General features: G+C 41.0%; 1 protein-coding gene across 1 annotated transcript in view; it reads left to right on the top strand.

The window, feature by feature from the left end:
* Cobll1 (cordon-bleu WH2 repeat protein like 1) overlaps window positions 1-16,610 on the top strand; it is a 152,254-nt gene that overhangs the window by 126,652 nt on the left and 8,992 nt on the right. Inside the window, 6 exon segments of the mRNA XM_040745464.1 lie at window positions 5,296-5,452; window positions 6,073-6,147; window positions 7,231-7,350; window positions 10,615-10,849; window positions 11,829-11,926; window positions 14,199-15,838. Of these exon segments, the coding sequence (XP_040601398.1) occupies window positions 5,296-5,452; window positions 6,073-6,147; window positions 7,231-7,350; window positions 10,615-10,849; window positions 11,829-11,926; window positions 14,199-15,838 (2,325 nt within the window).

The following is a 16,610-nucleotide window of genomic DNA, read 5'->3' as shown; positions in this document are numbered from 1 at the left end:
AGATTTATTTTTGTGTGTTCAGTGTTCTGTCTGCATGTTTGCCTGAAGGTCAGAGGAGGGCATCAGATCTCATTACAGATGGTTGTGAGCCACCATGTGGTTGCTGGGAATTGAACTCAGGACTTTTGGAAGGTAGTGCTCTTAACTGCTGAGCCATCTCTCCAGCCCCTCACCATGTGTTTTAAAAAGTAGTTCTTTAGTCAACATAAAACATCTTCAGATTTGACTTTATGTGGCCTTATGTTTCTTTGACTATATCTTGACTGACTGTAGTTCTTTGTGGCGAAAACCCTTTATGGTTACCAATTATTTTTTGTCTCCCTGTATTATAAAACCATAGGATATATAAATCTGCTTTCTTGAAGGTTAACATTAATCTCATTCATATGTCAAATATGTCATCAGCTTAATGCTGATTATCTAAAGTCACAATTCTTATTTGTTCAAAACTCCTACCTTTGAGGCATTTGCACCAATTTTTACATTTGCTTTTTTTTTTTTGTCATTAAAGTTAGTACGTTTTCAGCACGCTTACCACATAGACTGGGGTTATGATGGGCGTTTAGGTGTAGCCTTTGTGACTTAGAAACAATCACAGTCTTCCTCATGTCCACTTTCTTAGCAGCCTTGATCCAAATAGCATCTTGAGAAATTTGTGTTTCTTTCTACTTTCTCTTCAGGCTAATGGGGGTAGCTCTCACAGGATAAGGTTACAAAATACTTATTAGGATGTCTGTGTCTTCTGCTTTCAACTGGCTTCATAAACAGTACTTAAAAGATTTAAGCCACTTATAAAACTGCAGTCGGGCCCATTTTGATGTGGTTTAAATTCCTTATCCCTAGAAATCTAAGTATCAGGTACAAAGATACGAGCTTGCTTTTGAGACCTACAGACTGACAAATGGATCTGTGCATATTCTGTCTTTGAGTTACAGATAGGTTCGTATAAATTTGTGAGCCCATGAGAAAAACTCCACTCGTTTTTATTTCTGCCATCTGCTTTACTATACTACTCTGCCTTGTGTTTAAGAGCACTGACTCCAACCACCTACTTTTGACTGACAAAATTCATGTCGTGACTGCTTTTATCAGGTGATAAAGAGACCCCCTCCGTGACAGTGATAGGGCCTGCAGCCTAGAGGTGAGAGACTTTTATTACACAATCATGGAAGCAATCAGTCAAGACTCAGGAATATGGAACCAGAAGGCAAGCCACAGTTTCTCAGCAGTTACTGTATTTTCATGGATGAACCTGGACTGTGGTGAGAATGGCGTGTTGCTAGGGGCTTTATCAAAAGAAGTAAATTCATCAAGGAATTACATCTAGTTCTTTCGACTTCGGGGTGAATACTTTAAAAAGTGAAATTTAAGGTTCTTTAGAATTGGAGGCTTCCCTGATAATGTCTACGTTTGGGTATCTTTTCCCGTATAGTATGGTGTGTATGTCAATATCAAACTGCCTGTGGATTTTCATCATTTGCCCATGTTCATTTGTTTTCTTCACCAGCTCATTTTTCCTTCCAAATGTCATATGCCACAGTTTAGTTTTTGAAGTAATTTTTAACACTACAGCCAAAGCCCTTTAGAATGAACATATGGATATACTTGTTACATGCAGTTATGGTTCCAGTAGTGTTGCACAGGTGTCTATGGAGGCCAGGAGTGGGCATCTGGTTCCCTGGGGGCTGTGGTTACAGCTGGCAGTGAGCTACCAGATGTAGGTACCGGGAACCAAACTCCAGTCCTCTGCAAGATCAGCACATGCTCCTAACTGCTGAGCCAGTTTTCTGGACCCCTAGCAGGTTTTCATAATCATCTTCTGTGATGGATACGATTTGTTTCTTTTGGTTGTGATGGTCTTCGTACATCTTCAAAGAATAAGTGACTTGCTGCAGCCTCTGCCTCCTGGGCCAGCATGGACAACATTGCCTCCCCACCTGCCCTTGGCTGATCTGAGCAGAATTTGTTACTTTCATAAGACACTAAAAGTTTCAGAATACAGAGGCATCAGTAGAAGCCTTTTTAAACTTTATATTCCACTGAAATGGGATTTAAACACTACCAGGTCTCATGTTTCAGTCTCAGCTCTTTGCCCACGGAGGAAGGTCCTTGAGTTATTTCGTAAGTCCATTAAGGATGCATTTGCGTGCCCTCCCAAGGGGTCTGATTGCAATATTTAATCAGAACTGACGTTAGTGACTCTGAATCCAAATGTGGACTTGGGTGCATGGTGTCTCTCATTTCTTGCACGGTTATGGAGAAGTCTCTGGACTTCTGGAGGAAGAAGAGGAGTAGTGTTCAGTAAGAGCTGGCTTACGTTTGGCCGTAGATATTTTACCAAGTGGTATGGAAGTCTAGTTATTGGCTACCTCGGAGGTCACGGTGGTGCTATGCTATCCTATCTCCTTTGTAAAAGGAGCAGGTAGAGAGCTTTGTGGAGTTGAATGCCTGCTGCAGTGGATGTCACTGCTCTGTCCCCATGAGATGTCTTTAAAACCTGATGAGGTGCTAAGTCAAGCCTTCTTATTTTCTTGCCTGGTGTTGGGAGGTGCCTCTGGAAAAATATTTAAAAATTCTGAAATAGTAAATTTGTTAAATTTTTCTTGATTAACAGCAAGGTACAAGGACTGAAATTTTTCTATGAATTTATTCACTACTCTTTAATGTACTTAACTATCTTGCAAAATTAGATTGATCCAAGATAATACATGAATTCTGAGTTCAAGTCCACCTCAACTTCTTATAATAATTACAACACTCTATGAGCCAGACACTGGTGTTAAAATACAACAGTGGGCATAATTGGGGAGGGGAGTCCTTCCCCTTTAGTCTCTTGGAGGGGGAGTTGACATTGAACAATTAAGCCAGCTCTGTAGTATGCTAGAAAACTATTCAATGCTGATCTACAGGCATCAAGCTGGGAAAGAGATTGCGAGCTGGTGGGAGTCGAGGATTCATTGAGGAGGTTCCATATGAAAAAGAACCAGCAGAGAATGAGGGATATGGTACTGTGTTATCAGAAGAGAGAGTTCTAGGCCCAGAGAACAGCAAAGTTAATTCCCCTGAGGTAGCCATAACAGGAAGACAGTGTGGCAGGAAGGGCAGTGAGACTGAGCTGAGTCAGCCGTCCTTGGACAAGGAAATTACGTTTGCGTTTTGAGTAAAGGAGTTTACTGTGGTGTGCATTTTACCAAGAAAGCCTCTTTGCTGATGGTCTAAGAAAGGTCAGTGGAGAAGTGGTGTAGAATGAAGTCAGTTTAGAAGGTTCACTGTGTTTCAGAGAGTGATAGACGGCCTCTGGGTGCTGGATGTTAAGGGAAGAGCCAGCAGACCGGAGGTGTGGGTGGGGAGAGCAGACAAGGCAGTTGGAAGATGGGAACAGGGGCGTCTCTTTGCTGAGACTTGTGAAGACTAAAAAGCAGTGATTATCAAGAGCTCAGGTGTAGACACGCTAGCATCAAGTATCCTTAAAATATTTAGTGGAGACAGAAGCAGGGGTCTAGAATGGAGACAGGAGTTTGGGGTTCATTATTATGTAAGGAATACTTAAAATCAAGAGAGCCCTGGGATTGCCAGAGAGTGAACAGAAACAAGTTATATACTGTGAGAGAGCCCCACAGATGTTCTTATGTGATGAATAGCAAAACAGAGTAGTAGCTGGGTGTGGGGCTGTGGAGAGTAAGGGGTGTGGTATCCCAGGAGTGAGGAGAAGTTTGGATAGCCGTGGTCAGCTATGCTTAGTGCTGCACAGGTCAAATCAAGGGGTCTGTTAAGTGACTATTACTTATGGTCAAGTTTGATGACTTTTTTTTAAAGGAAAAGTATTAGTGGGTCAGAAGTTGGGAAAAGTTCAGTTGGACTCCAGTACAAAACAAGAGATTGAACTACATCTACAACTCTGTGAAGTGGGCAGAAGCAAAGACTGTAAGGCAGTTTGCCAGGAGGCGTCCCTGTTTGGGAATGCTTGTCTTAGGATCTGCGCACAGTCACCTGCTGTGGGGCAGCAGGGGCTGCTTGTGCACAGTGCCCTCAAAGGTCTTCCCTCTCTCTATATATATCTGTCTGTCTGCCTGCCTATCTGTCGATTATCCAGATAGATATATCTATAGATATAGATCTACACAGATAGATGATAGATAGATAGATAGATATAGATAGATAGAGAGAATGAATCATATGTTGCAATCTGCCCTCTGACCTCCACATGTACAATGTAGTATACATGTATGTGTAAGATAGGCACTCATGTACATATAAACATACACACACAAATTTAAAACAAATTTAAAGAGCTGGCTCCTCTGTGTTTTGTGGTATAAAGTTATATATGAAAGTGTGTGTTTACGTATGTATGCATACAGGCATGTATGTATGTATATGTGTGGGTTATTTAAATTTTAAAAACTGCCATCCAATATATTTTATTTTGGTTTTCAGCATTTTATTTTTAATTAGCACACAAGGTATTCTATCTAATCATGACGTTCTTGAGTAAAGTGTGTTTTAGTTACTTCTCCCCCCACCACCATCCAGTACTCTTTTGTCGCCTTCTTCTTGTGGCGTCCTTCCCATTCTCCCTTCCACTTCAGTGTCACGTGTAGGTTTTTTAACATGTTCTTCATGTGTGTCTTCATACTGAAAAACAGAGTCAGCTCTGTGTGTGTGTGTGTGTGTGTGTGTGTGCACGAGTGCATGCACTCCCCTCTTCATGTATGTGAGGAGGCCAGAGGTTCTGTAGTACTCCACCTCTATTGTGCCCCACCCTGAGCTCACCAGTGGGTTTGACTGGCTGCCAGGGGGACAAGGATCCGTTGGTTTCCTCTCCCCACCCTCACACACACACTGGGGTTACAGATAACGGGACACCACGTGTGGGTTTTAAGTTGGTGCCAGAGATACAAACTCAGTACCTCATGGTTGTGCAGCAACACTACCCTCTGACCCATCTCCTCAGCCCCTTCAATCCTGTCCTTTACGTCCAATAATTTCTCCAGAATTTTCCTCAAAAGTTGTCTTTTAATTGTGTCACTTTGGAGTCTTGTACACTGTAGTGTGTGTGTCAGCCCCATCCTAGATGAATTTTTTTTAAAGAAGGGCCATTTGTTTTTGTTTCTTTATGTACCCATCCCCTTGTCTACCATCTGTACTTGGCAGATGCTCCATAAATATTTTTGGATGAATGACTGTTGCGGTTCCTTTCAGTATTTGACATGTTTGCTGCAGAGGTCAGGGCCATCCTGAAGTCTGTGGTTGGTTTCTAAATGTAAGATTCTTTGGCCATTTTGTTTTCTACAGAGTTCCGCTGATGGGGTCATGGTGAGGACAGGGTCACTGCAGCTCAGTAGCTCGTCAGTTGGAACTTCGTCTCTGAAAAGAACAAAGCGAAAAGCACCCGCCCCGCCTTCGAAAACACCCGTGCAGCAGAATGACACCAGCCTTGCATCTGATACTGGTATTCTCTTGTGAACAGTACATTGGCTTTGGCTTTGTGTGTTAGTACAGTCAGTAAAAGCAGTGTGAGTCATGACCTATGTTTTTTCCTTTTAAACAGTCTTTCTCTGTATATCCTTAGCTGGCCTAGAACTCCCTAATCAGACCAGACTGGCCTCAGACTCAAAGAAATATATCTACTTCTGTCTCTGAGTGCTGGGATTTAAGATGTGTCCTTAATTTGCCCTCTGTCTCTCTCTATCTCTCTCTGTCTCTATCTCCATATATGTGTGTGTGTATACACTAATGAAACCAGGCTTTAAAATAGTCTGATTATCCTCACTTAACCGCTTTTGGAAAGTCTGTAATGAAAAACGACAAAATTATACTGCTTCATTATTGTAATGAGCCTGTGAACAGTGTGCAGATTTATTCAGAAGATACCAACCACGATTCCGGGTTTGACTACTTAGGAGTGGGGTTGGAGGGTGAATGCAGTCATTTCACAGCCGCACGGTAAATGACCTAGTAAGTTTAAGTTCATCCTTCCTGGACTAAGTAAAAGCAGAAAATTTCCTGAGGAGTTGTTTCTCGTCAGAGTGTGACTTTTTTTTTGTAAATCAGTTTTGTTGCATCTTTCAGCCCTGCCTCCAGAAGATGGACTTGCCCCAGACAGCGCTGTGGAAGCAAACTCTCCTGAGGGCCTGCCCAGCCCAGGTATGACTCCCATCACTCTACACTGCAACTGTGAAGGAAAGAAATAGAGACTTGGATTCTTTGGCCTCCTTTCCCCACATTGGTACTGTGAAACAAATCCTGTAACTCCCCCGAGGATTAGACGCTAGGATTAGAAACTGGCAGAGGTGAAAATTTCACTTCTGAAGCTGGACCCCCAAGTTCTCTCTCTCTGTTTGGTCTCTTGCTTTTCCTTATGCACTATCTAGTGGACAGTTAGCAGGTAGGGATACACCACAGTTAGAAGATTCATTGGTATGTTTCAAAGACTTAAATATACAGTCTCTTAAATTGCTTCCGGACTGAATTCAGCATTCATGCTGTCCCTGCTCTAACGGTGAATGTTGCTCGCATGCAAATTCTTCTCACCACATAGCTCACATTGTGGATTCTCCCCAAGTAAATGACGTTAAAAAATAATCAAACAATACAGTCTGTTTTATTTTATTTCAATAATAACTACTTAGTAGCTTTTGTAAGAATAACTATGAGCTGGGCTTAGTGGTGCCCATCGATAATTCCAGCATTTCAGAGGCTGAGGCAGGAGGATCCACAGGGTTAGCCCAACCTGCCTTAAGAAGAAAAAAAATACTAAAACCATCTCACTCTTAGTACATAAGCATGGAGATATTGACAGGTGTGATTACCTGCATCATACCATTTATATTCACAAAGTTGGACGAGTTTAGGAGCAGCTGCCCTTGAACTTGACTCTTACATGGTACATGTTTATGTTTTAAGACATTGATATTATGTAAGTAGTAATGCTTTTTTTTTCTCATTAGAACAGTCTTAACAGGACTAACTTATCCCGTACAGGAAATTTATCAGATAATGTTACCAACTTTTAATATGTCGTAGAATTAGGAGGTTTCCAAGTTTCTGAAAGATGGGCAGGCTCCTCGAACATTGTCCCAAGTTTGTTTCTCGCTTTGCCTTTCAGATCTGTTCCGTGGCTCAATGTGAGCTAATAACACTGATTTCCCACTGTATCTTGATGTCTGCTTGCTTTGTTTTAATTCTCTTGTCTAAGTGCCATTTCCACAGACTCTACTTCTTTGACAGAGGGCTCCCCTGGCCCCGGGTTCCTAAGCCAGGAGCAGTGCACTGTGCCCAAGCCGGCGGATGAACTCTCGCTCTCTGAGGGCCCTGGAACTCCAGAGGCAGCTGTAGCATCCTTGACATGTAGGTGTTCAGGCCTTAACTGGCTCTGGCTTTGGTATATGCAGAGGAAGATGCCATTGAGTATAGATCAGATTACTTATTACACCCTAAAATGCTTCATAAGGAAATAATCATGTATGCCTTTATCCAGATTTGTAATATGTGGTTTCCTTTAATCATCTAAATGATCAGGGCAAAATGGGAGAGAAGCCACTCTGGCTCTGAGGAGCACTTTTGCTTGTATTTGGTACCCTACTGTTCCGAAGGGCTGCTTGAACTTGATTGTTTTCAGTGAGCATATAAGAGAATATTTCCAAGTATTCTTTATTGAGCTACCCCTGTGCTAGCTGTGTGGCTTATTTTCTCTATTATTCTCAGCTGCCTTTTCTCTTTTAAAAGTAGGATTATCTTGTTTTAAGATAACACAGTGTTATAGCTATATAAAACTTAAATCTCATAAAATTGACTCATTTTTCTAATCATTTTGACTTAGTCGCCTAAGGTTAGTATACTGTCACATGTTCCTTATTATAGTGCAAAGTTGTTTGAGGACTTTAGCAAGCAGTTTGGAGAATTTTGGGGGGAGTGGTGGAGATTAATGACAGACCTTCATGCTAAGGGGGGTAGGGATCTCCCGCTGTGCAGTCACTTAGTCTTTGACAGGGTATTTAAAATGAATGAACATGCTCATCTCCATATGACTCCACAAGCGTTGCCCATGGGTATTTTTTCAAGAAAAACAAAAGTGCAAATATACATAAAGCCTGCAGTTACAGATTCCAATGTGGTAATTGCCTCCAAAGGGGGAAATACTCAAATATTTCTAAATTGTAGAGTAGACAATTAAGTCTTAACTCATCCATACATCACAATACAATGCTGACTAGAAAGAGAAGTGTGCTTAGGATTAATTTAATAGTACTATATTTTACCAAAGGCATAATCTGTCAAGCAATTTTTCCATTTTGATGATAACCAGGAAAAACATGCGGTATCTAAAAAGACATATTTAATGTTAAGTTTAATAGCATCGCAATTCAAATGCAGCAATCACATTCTTTGAAATGTTTGTTACATTTCATCTTCATATGTTTCACATTTATCTAAATTTAAATTCCTTTACATTTTCTTCTGAATAATCAAATCTCTGTGAAGGAAGTAATCAGCAGAACTAACCATAGCACTTTTTGGAACTTCCCTTGTAGACCAGGCTGGCCAGAAACACAGAGACCCGCCTGCCTCTGCCTCCTGAGTGCTGGGATTAAAGGCGAGTACAGCATGCCTGTCATTGATTTTGTTTTGTTTTGAGGGTTTCATTGTTGTTATTTTATGTATATATATTTTGGAAAGGTTCTTGCTGTGTTGCTCACATTAGCCTAAAATTCTTGGGGAGACATCATTCTCTTGACTCAGCCATCTCAGGTGCTAGTGTTGCACATAATCAAGACCCACTCTTCCCTCCCTCCCTCCCTCCCTCCCTCCCTCCCTCCCTCCCTCCCTCCCTCCCTCCCTCCCTCTGGTCGCCTTCCCTCCCTTCCTTTTTTCTTTTACTTTTTTGGGGGGACAAGTCCTCTCTACATAGCTGTGGCTGTCCTAGAACTCACTGTAGACCAGGCTAGTCTTGAACTCATAGTTCCTTGCCTCTCAAGTTCCGGTACTAAAGGTGTGCAGCACCACTCCTGGCTCATGTGGTCTTTCAAAGACCAGAAGTTAACACCCGTTTCTGTCTAAAACTAAAATTACACTTCTGTTACAGTTTGTGGATGGTCTGACCACTGTAGCAGTGGTACATGACCTTACTGCCCTCTCTCCAGGTAAAATTAAATTTCATTCAGATGCTCTCGTGTAAACGAAAATGTTAAATTTGTTTAAGCAAAAATACTGAGCCTCATGGAAAGTTTAAACTTTCACAGTTGATGTTGGCAAGAATGATGAGCACTTCACTGCTGGAATGTCTCCTTTTTTACCCTACTGCCATTGGTTGTTGGCAGTAAGAAATAATGATAAAAAATTCTTGTAGAATGAAATATTACCCAAAATTGTTGAAAAGAACTGCACACACATACATACCAGTATGTGATTATGTGATAAGATTTAGATATAGTAAATGTGTGTATGTGTGTGGGGGTTGTTAAAACATTGACTGTAACATACTTTAGTTTAAATTACCATAACAAAAAGAGAAAAACTCAGATTTCTGGTTTTTCTGAGTGTGGATACTTATGCATGTTTGTTATACTTTCTGGAACACAGGAAAAAGTTTCAGAAGATGTCCCTTCAGCTAGACGTGCTGGGTTGTGTCTGTATTTCCAAGCACTCAGGATTACAAGAATTTGAGGCTAACCTGTGAAACACAAGACTCTACCTTAGCAACAAAGGAAAACTAAAATGAGACCAACAAAAAAACCCCAAAACAACAACAAAAACTGGAACTGGGTCTGTTGCCTCAGATTTGTAGGTCTAGCTACTCAGGAAGTTGAGGCAGGAGGATGTTATGTCTAGGCCTTCCTGGGCTATAGAGCATATTCAAGGCCAATTTTGGACATTTACAGGGAAAAATACTATAAAATGGCTTCAAACATAGCTCAATGTGTAGCATAGTCTTACCTAGCATTCACAAAGTTACAGTATTAGTATAGCATATCTAAGAAGAGAAAAAAATTAATTTGCAGTGTTTGATCTTTGTTTCCCTCTATTAAAAATATTAGGCAGTTAGATAAGTGGCTCTTAGTGTAGACTGAACATTAGAAACACATAAAGAATCATCACTGTTCTTGGCCCCAATGCCCATAGGATTCTAATTTAGTAGCAGGATATCTGTGAGCATCAGTATTTCCAAAGGACACCCAGGTACTCTCATTTGTAGTGAATGCTGATACCTATGGAGACAGTCTATGGGCATATTAGTAGACAATACAAAAATCTCATATTCTATTCATTTGCATTTTAGGCTACTAGTTTGTCTAATTCACATTATTTTTACATGACTCTAAAGTTACCTAATGAAAAGTATTCATTCCTAAATGCAATTATATGGCGTTTAGAAGATTAACCTTCCACGAGCCCAGAGTGGTAGAACATGGTTCTAGAGTGATATGATTGTGAGATGGTTTGCTTATATGCCAGTGTGACCATTCACCATTAGAAAAACATTTCACTATTAATTTGGACCCCCCCCTTTTAAGATGCTAGGTAATTGTTGTTATTAAAGCCCCCTCCTTGCTAGATTGTGTAGAATGAACAGGGCAGATTGGTATTGAGGATTATATCTGCATTTCTTTGTAGCTGGTGTGAGCTCTGATTACAGTCTTGAAGAGATAGATGAAAAGGAAGAACTGGGCGAGTCACCTAAGGCCCAGGCGGAAAGTGTTTCTGTGAAGTCACCTGACAGCCCTTTGGTGTCTACTGATGTAGTGAACACGTTGGAGAATGAGCCTGACTCGGCCCTCAGCCTCAGTGATGGAGAGGCCTCTCCAAACTCCAAGGGAAAAATCCAAGAAGGCAGAAACACAGAGGGACAGTAAGTAGTTTCTAGGCCACAAGTCGTGGTGGTGGTGATTTGTTTGGGTAATGCTGTTGCTTTGACAGAAAGATGGTATTTTAAGCTTTTACCTATAGTTGGCCATTTTGTTTTGGTTCTATCTCTCGTACAGTCCTTGTAAAAGTGCATATTAATAAAGTAGCAAGCTACACATAATTGTGTTCAGATGAAATCCAATCCAGTTGTAATATCCCCATGTCAGGTAACCATCACATATAAGTTAGTTAATTTGTGTGACTCAAAAATAAAAGTTTCCATTTGTTCCATACATTTTGTTCATTATTTGTTTGACCCAAATAGTTCAGTGAGTTTTCACTCTGTCTGAATGCATCTGAGGATTTTCACTACCTGGACTGTGAAACTGCTCTATAAATTCAGAGTAAATTAAGCCACCAGCATTGCTTATAGTCAAGTCTGAGGTGCAAACAGCACTGTCCACTTGATGCAGGAATTCTGAAAATCCTCTAGTCCACTATGCACCACTGTGAATAAAGTTGACATCAAACGAGCAAAGTAAGCTTTCTTCATTAGAGGTTTACCTAATTTGCATGCAGTTGTCTCCAAATTAAACTCTCTTGTCACCAGAAGAAAAAAATAAAAATCAGTGAGGTCAATTCACATCCTGATTTATGTAGTGGACTTTGCCAGATGCAAGGATAAAATGTTCCATTTCATTTCCTTTTCTCTTTAAGAGAAAAATAGCTCCTAACAACTAAGTAAAGACATCCATTTGGAAGTGTCCCTTTTCACCAGGCTTCTTACATCTTCTTAGCAATAGGACAAGTTTACTGAAGCTAATGTTTCCTAGCAGCATTTCCTCTGCTATATTTCTCTAATATTTGGCAGGAAAGGGTGATTATTTCAATCCATCTGTGTTTGAAAGAAGTATTGCCTGTTTTTTTTTTTATGGTGTGTTTGAATAACCTCCACGTATCATGTCCAATGTCATGTCTTCCAGAGAGTCACATAATCCTGTTGTATGTGATATAAGCAATGAAGACACAGTATCTGACAGTATAAGAGACTTGAAGACATTGGGCCCAAGCCAGGAGAGTGGTGAGTGTTACAAACACAGACGACTAACACAGTGTCATAGATTGTAACAAACCAAGGATATCCTTAAAACAGGTTGAATCAATTCTTTCATTAATCGACTCATTTATCTGTCTCATTTATGAATAATAATGTGGGAACTGTTACTCGGAGACTCACTTTACACAAAAGCAAGCCATGAAGATATACTGTCTCACAATTAGTAAGTGGTGGATGTAGGATTTGAACAAGAACTGTATAATTCCTTGCACAGTGGGCTCTTAGCTGTCATGTCTGTGTCTCATGCTGTTGCTCTACCTTTGGATGCTATCTGACTTAAATTTAATATCTTACAGTTGTGTCCTCTGCACATCTATCTGTGCCCTGAGTTCCTCTCCGTTCCCTAGTGCATGATTTTACTTCATACTCAAATTGCCACACTTTGGATGAAACTTGCCTGCCTGATTTTCAAGCCATATAATTACGAAACATCGCCACCATTTCCCCATTTTCACCCAAATTAAAGCAGCTTCTTGTTTTGTTCATGATGTAATTGGTTTACTCCTGCCAGTTGGTGTAGGGTCATGCTGTCCTTGTATAGGAAGCTGTCTCCATTTACTTCAGCCATTCAGTTCCTATCCACACCCTTCTGTGTTAACTTTGTTACTTGATTACTGTAAGCTGTGCACTTCAGTATTCCTGACTTTTCAGCCAAGTCACACAGGGTTCCATCAGGGAATTCAATCCGTGACTTCCTGTGAAATCTTTATAGCACATAACAAAATTGAACTTCAAAGCAGAATAATGCAGCTGGGCAGTGGTACCACACACCTTTAGTCTCAGCACTTGGAAGGCAGAGGCAGGCAGATCTCAGTGAGTTTGAAGCCAGTCTGGTCTACAAAGCCAGTTCCAGGACAGCCACAATGGTTACGCAGAGAAACCCTGCCTGGAAAAACAAACAACATCATCAAAAACAAGAGTAATTCTCAGAAGAGAATTCAAGGAATATGTGATAATACATTCTGAGGGAATGAGAAGGAGGCTTATGGATGTTTATGGTCCAATCTGTGTTAAGTGAAAAAAACTTTAATAGTCACAAAAAACAAACACAGGGTCATAGAATTCATATTTGGAAGGAAATGGATAGTTCCAATATTACTCTTGTTGCTGCTGTTGGTTGTGTATGTTTGCGTTTGCCCTCGATATAGTGCAGAGTTTTACAGCTAATGTGAATTTATTTGTATCTGATTCATTTTCTCCATTCACAGTACTCTTTTCTGATACATATTAAAATGTTCTAAAGCTCTTCTTGGTTCTGCATACACCTTTGGGGCAATAGTATTGCTATTGAAAAATGTAATTTGGGCATCAATTTGCTTACTTATTTTGTAGTGCTAGGGTTTGCATAAAAGGCTTTGCACACAGAGGATGGGTGTCTACCCAGTCCTCAGAGCTCTTCCTTCAAGTGGCATCTGAAACACAGCTGTAGTCTCAGTCCTCAAAAGGCTAAGACTAACTCTGGTTAAATAGTAAGATGATCTAACAGTCAATCCATCACTTCCTTTTTAAAAACTTGGATACTCACATCAGTAAGATTTTCATACCAGAGCAGTGCTGGGTTATTTGCAAGTATTTCTCAGTAATATGTTCTGTCATGTACATGTACAAGTTATTTTAAAAATTATTTTCTAGTATCCATAAGGTATCTTATTATATTTTTCTTTACCCCATATGCAGTTATATGCACCACCGTTATAGTGTTCCATTGTAGAAGTAAGTCATTGTTAGTTTTGAATAGAGGGAAGGAAAGAAAGGTAATGCTATAGCTACCCTTTCCTTTATTGGTATTCCTTGGGAGATGGTGCAGCCATTCCTAAACATTTGGTGAGTATCATCATTAGACTCAGGGAGGGCAGTTGATGAATTCAGTGGTGGGTCTAGATTGTCTTCTTGACAGTCTTTGGGAATAATTGTGACATGTTGATGAGAAATAGAGAGTGATTAATAAGTCAACTCACTAAAAATATGACACCTGAAATTCAGAGTTTTAACACCAGCAAGCTAGAGTTGCTTATTGGGGTCTATACAATTAGTTTTACACTTAATTATTTTCTCTTAGAAACAGCCCGTACTATTTCCTGTGTCCTATTACTTGTCTTTGTATAATTAAGAAGCTGAAAATGGTATGTAGCCCTCAGATCATCCAGTTACAGATTGGGTGAGGCACATTGAAAAACTGAATTCTCCCACATTTTAACGTATATGCTTGACAGTATTTTATTTTCTCTCTTAATAGTTCAAAATGAAATCATGGTCTGTGCCACAAACACAGATTATACGAAAGACAGTCTGAATAAAACAGAAACCTCCACAGAAAGCCAAGCCCCAGAGAAAGGCGTGGACGCGGAAGCTGATAGACTGTCGGGCTTGTCTGCAAGTAGAACAGATCATGTTAAAAGCTCTAGGGAAAATCATCTAACGGCACCGTCTGGACCAGATCAAAAATTGAATCAACCAAGTGTAGAAAAGACAAAAATGCAAGATGCAGCAATTCAGGCCACCCCTGCCTGCAGCAGTTTTGATGGGAACCACGAAGACCGTAATTCGCCTGACCTCAAGGTTGATGAAAGTGTGCAGACTTCAAATAGCAACAGATCAACTCAGCACTCCTCCTTAAGTCTCCATGATCCTGTAAATGCCTCAAAGGCATTTGGGAGTCAGGGCACCCCAATGCCTGTCCAAGATAGACTCCCCATGAAAGAGCCAGCATGTGTGTATGGGAACAACGACCCTTTGTCTCCTGTAGATGGACATGATAAGAATCCAGCTGCTTCTTATCTAAAGAATCTTCCACTTTATAGACAGGACTACAATCCCAAGCCAAAACCTTCAAATGAAATTACAAGAGAGTATATACCTAAAATTGGAATGACTACTTACAAAATAGTGCCCCCCAAGTCCCTGGAAATAGTGAAAGATTGGGAATCAGAAGCAGCGGGGAATAAAGATGACCAAAAGATGCCTGCTGAGGGGCAAAAGCATAAGCTTGGGGATATGCAAGGAACAGCTGCGCAGACAGAAGCCCTTGTCACTTCCAAAGGCTCACAGGAGCCTCAGCCCGACCTTAAGCCAAAGCCGGGCTTAGGCACAGAGCGTCATTTGCACAGGACTCTGAGCGTTGGTGCCGAGATGAACCCTCCAAAACCTCCCAGAATGACTATGGACACGGGTAGCATTCCTTTTGCACCAAATTTGGAAGATATAAACAATATTTTGGAGTCAAAATTTAGATCACGAGCTTCAAATCCCCAGGCCAAACCAAGTTCATTCTTTTTGCAGATGCAGAAGAGAGCATCAGGTCACTATGTGACTTCTGCAGCTGCTAAGAGTGTGCACCCTGGCCCCGGGCCTACCCCCAAAGAACCGACAACCAAAGAGGTGCAAAGGGACCCCCAGCCCTCTTCAGAACAGACTCTTTTTCCCTTAAGTGAACGGACTCATTCTGCTCAGCTGCCCAGTCTTTCAAAAACTGATGATGACAGGATCATCCAGAGGCCTGCTGAGACCTCTCCTCCCCCTGTAGCTCCCAAGCCTGTGGCTCCTGCTGAGACCTCTCCTCCCCCTGTAGCTCCCAAGCCTGTGGCTCCTGCTGAGACCTCTCCTCCCCCTGTAGCTCCCAAGCCTGTGGCTCTTCCTGGTACTCAGGGAGCATCGCTAAACCTGAAGACCTTGAAAACTTTCGGGGCCCCACGACCATACTCCAGTTCTGGGCCCTCACCCTTTGCCCTTGCGGTGGTGAAAAGGTCACAGTCGTTCAGTAAGGCACGTCCAGAATCCAGTGAGGGCTTCTCCACCCAGCCTGCAGACGCTGGGGATGAAAAGACAAACGCAGCAAATAAATCTGCAGTGACTCCCCAACCCGATGATGTTGATAAGGTAAGCCTTAACGTTCCGAATACAAGCAAGCAGATTACGGTACGACCTGGTTAAAGTAGGGACAGCCCATTTTCTACCAATACTTTTAGTGTGTTTGTGTATTGCTTAACTGAGTTACATTGCACTCAGCTGTAAGGTCATCGCTACGTACTTGTTTCATTAGCAAATACCATAAAGTTGTTTATTCATGCACATGTGTCACTGCTGAGTAGTGGCTTTTTTCCTGTGCTGTAATATTTTTCTTAACTGTTTTGGATATTATGGTTGGCTTTATTTTTTATCCACCTTTAGAACTATGTAATAGCCAAATAAATAGTTTTAATTACTTGAAAGAAACAGTATCAAGGACTGGAAGGGGCTCAGTGTGTCTCAGTCATATATTTCCCATTACATGCATTCAACTTCAGCTTACCAGACATATCCCATATAACTTAATTTAAAATGAAAGTGGCTTTAACTATAATTTTCGTAATTATCCATTATGTTAGTTCCCATTACGTGCATGTAGATCAAAATACCATCCAACCATGGTAATTTTTAGAAAGTCCCGTTGACCTGAATTGTCAACTAAGCGTCTTGCTTTCTGGATTCCCATAGAATAGTCAATGGAGGTGATGGAATTCACAGTGTGATTCATGGTAATCCACAAGCCATCTTTAAAAAACTACATTGTGTCCCCTACTCTGGTAGCATTTAAAGAATACTTTTGCCAGATGTTGGTGGCGAACACCTTTAATCCCAGCACTCAGGAGGCAGAGGCAGGTAGATTTCT

This window comes from Mesocricetus auratus, unplaced genomic scaffold (assembly GCF_017639785.1).
Source record: "Mesocricetus auratus isolate SY011 unplaced genomic scaffold, BCM_Maur_2.0 Super-Scaffold_100004, whole genome shotgun sequence".
NCBI classification, from domain to species: Eukaryota; Metazoa; Chordata; class Mammalia; order Rodentia; family Cricetidae; genus Mesocricetus; species Mesocricetus auratus.
This window is presented reverse-complemented; position numbering and strand designations above follow the sequence as displayed.